Here is a 3,558-nt window from a genome sequence, read left to right on the forward strand (position 1 = left end):
GGTAGCCTATCGGCTGAGAGCTGGTGTCGTACAGCCGGTAGTTGTGAGTGTGTGTGATTGAAGGCCATCACCAGCAGTAGTGTGTGTGTGTGTGTGTGTGTGTGTGTGTGTGTGTGTGTGTGTGTGTGTGTCTACTGGGAATGTCCAAGGGAGAAGCAAAAAGGCTCAGCAAGTATTGCTCTGTCTCTGCGATTATTGGCAGCCGCCATATATGGCGGAGACGGTGTTACTTGTACCCGTGAGTCTTGTCCTGTTGTATGTGAAAGACATTGTCCATGTCTGTTTGTGAATGCATCCCATCTGTGCCTTCAGTATTTGTGTCCCTGTATACTTGTTTCTATGTGGACATAAAGAAATGATTAAAATGTCTGTGTGTGTGTGTGTGTGTGTGTGTGCTTCGACTCAGTGTTTCATTGAGAGGTTGATGTGTTGTTAGTTAGAGTTACTCATTGCGGAGGCTGAGACAAATGGCACTCATCCCGCAGCCCAGTCGATTGGATGCATGACAAAACACACAATGTTTTGACATGTTTTAATATTTTGATTTTTGTCCCCTTTTTATTGCAGGAATGTCCTTACTTCGGTATGAATGTGATGATTCATATTGAGATGGAGATGAATGAGATGTTGAATCATACTTGAAGGTCTTTGTTTTTATGGTTTCTGTAATAGTGTTCACAGTGTGTGGTGGGATTATGACGGTCGTTCCTATCGTTTTACCTTGTTTAAGCAGAGTGCAGTGTGATTGGTTTTCTCCTAGTGCTGTGCTGAGGTATGCAAATCCCTAGCAGCAGTGACACACTGTTCTCCCACACACACACACACACACACACACACACACACACACACACACACACACACACACACACACACACACACACACACACACACACACACACACACACACACACACACACAAACACACACACACACACACACACACACACACACACACACACACATTGTGAGGCATATAGTTAGACTTCATAGATCAGTCTATTCATTCATCTTCAAAGCTGTAGAGCTGGAACGTTTTCACATTTACATTTTTTACATTTAGCAGTAACCTTTATCCAAAGTACAGTTGTCTGAAGTAAGTGACTCATCTACACTACATAGCCATACCTATGTGGACACCCCAACAACACACCCTAATGTGCTTGTTGGAACATCTCAATTCAAAACCATGTGCATTAATATGGAGCTGGTCCCCCCCTTTGCTGCTTTAACAATATAATATAAGCATACGGTTATTATTATACAGATAAAGGTTATTATAACAGCCTGCACTCTTCTGGGAAGGCTTTTTACTCGATTTTGGAAAATTGGTTTGGCATTTTCTCCCAGTCAGCCACAAGAGCATTACTGAGGTCGGGCACTGATGTAGGGCGAGAAGGATTGGCTCGCAGTCAGCGTTCCAATTCCAAAAGGTGTTGGATGGGGATGAGGTCAGAGCTCTGCAGGCCAGTCAAGTTCTCCCAGACCAAACTCGGCAAACCATGTCATTATGGACCTTGTTTTAGGCATGGGGGCATTGCCATGCTGAAACAGGAAAGGGCCTTCCCCAAACTGTTGCCACAAAGTTGGAAGCATACAATTCTCTAGAATCTCATTGTATTCAGTAACATTCAGATTTCCCTTCAGAGGAACTGAAGGGGCATAGCCCAAACCATGAAAAACAGCCCTAGACCATCATTGTGTCCACTTCCTTTTGGCTATTGTAGAGTATACATCAGTCATAAGAAAATATTCTTTATATTCTTTATAATGTAATCTATATTAGGACCAGGTGCCATTGGCAGTCACCATCCTAGTTATGCTAGAATTAGTAGACCTGAGGTAATGTCACCAGAACTCGTAAGAAAGAAACACATATCATTGATCATTGGTATTTGGATAATTCTTTGGGTAAGGCCTGTCAAGATATTGATTTAAATTGCTCAACATCCTGTACTCCCCCCCCCCCCCCTCTCTGTGATAGGCTGGAGGTCTGAGAGAGATGTACTGAAGACGGAGGAGTTGGCAAAGGGTAAAGGTCACGAGGAAGAGAAAGAGAGAGTGAGAGAAGAAGAGAGAGAGAGCGGGATGCAGTCCCACTTACAGGACAGGCCTTTGGCCCTCTCTGTGGGGAAACCCCACAGCCCGACCAATGGGGAAGGAGAACAGGTGCACTCAGGTGAGGATGTCTCGCGTCTCTGTGTTCACTTCCTTGTTCGGCCTGTACACAGTGGAAAAAAGAAAAGAAATACAAGTTGGATCAAAGACATAACACAGTACAGGAACACCGTCTCACCAGAAAAAAAGGAAGAAAAAAAAAAGATTGGATTCTTCCTGTAAAAGTAGAATAAACACTTTTCTTGTTAAAAGCTTTAATTACACTCCAAGACTCATTTGAGTCAGGTGGAGTTTAACAGTGGGAGGTATGATGTCATGATCTTGGGAAGGGAGGTGTTATTTAAAACTCACCACAACACCAATCTGTGTAACATTAGAAGGTAGAAGAGCAGAGCCTAGCAGATTCTATTGAGAAAACCCCCCAGCTTTCACAACAGGCTCCTCTCCCTCTCTCATTAGAACAGGTTAAGTCCCACGGCATTCACTCTGGGGAGTCCCCCGAGACGCTGCCTGGGGAGGAAAAACCACACAGCAGGAACCACACAGACACAGAGAGAGACACAGAGAGAGAGAGAGAGAGAGAGAGAGAGAGAGAGAGAGAGAGAGAGAGACAGACACACACACACACACTCACAAAATGAAACTTTAGGATACTTTCAAATGACCTAATTTTGCATTCCCAAAAAAATAAGACAACAATGTTATTTCTCCTTTCCTGGAAAAGATGATGAAATAAAAACCAAGATTCGATGTTCTGAGAACATTATCGAAACTATCTAATCGCCATTTTATGGGGCTTCTAAGTGTTATGTTGTAGCTATAATGTTTGTGGTTTCTATTGGTGACTTTGGTCAAGTCGTTGGATTCACTGTGGTCGTGGAGATTAACAGTGTTTTTCTTCCAACTAGATGCGGACTCCGTGGACGAAGAGGCGGACTTTAGCTGGGAGGAGTACTTGGAGGAGAAGGGGGCGACCGCTGCCCCCCACACAGAATTTAAACATGTGAGTGGACAGACATGATCCAGATATCCGTCAACTGAGTTAACAGATCCCTTAGCTAATGCTGTTTATAATAACGATTTAGCATGACTCATAACAATAATAGTAGTATGACTCACCTGCTAAAGATCATAGTCACCATTACACATGCCAAGTTAGACATGCCTGTTATTGACTGCTAAATCACACACACACACAGGGAAATACCAGAGATGCCTTGCTTTGTAATTGTTTCTTCTGTTCACACAAACCCGCCGCGTGTGAGAAGACGACACACACACACACACACACACACACACACACACATAATTACCATGACATTGTACTTGGCACAGCCCCAAGCCACAGCAAACCAGTCCCTGTGGCTCTGAACCCTGCTACACGCATATTTCTATCAGCATGAGCGCATGGACTGCTAAAGCAGGATCCACGGGAGGCGTTAG

General features: G+C 44.0%; 1 protein-coding gene across 1 annotated transcript in view; it reads left to right on the top strand.

Moving 5' to 3' along the window:
* Positions 1 to 2,004: 2,004 nt before the first annotated feature.
* sfmbt2 (Scm like with four mbt domains 2) overlaps positions 2,005 to 3,558 on the top strand; it is a gene marked incomplete at its 3' end in the record, with an annotated part of 25,053 nt that continues 23,499 nt past the window's right edge. Inside the window, exons 1-2 of the mRNA XM_080537396.1 lie at positions 2,005 to 2,176; positions 3,024 to 3,118. Coding sequence (XP_080393522.1) covers positions 2,086 to 2,176; positions 3,024 to 3,118 — 186 coding nt within the window. The 5' untranslated portion in view covers positions 2,005 to 2,085. The remainder of the gene's footprint in view (positions 2,177 to 3,023; positions 3,119 to 3,558) is intronic.

The sequence above is a fragment of the Nansenia antarctica genome (assembly GCF_963989245.1).
Source record: "Nansenia antarctica genome assembly, chromosome: 8".
NCBI classification, from domain to species: domain Eukaryota; kingdom Metazoa; phylum Chordata; class Actinopteri; order Argentiniformes; family Microstomatidae; genus Nansenia; species Nansenia antarctica.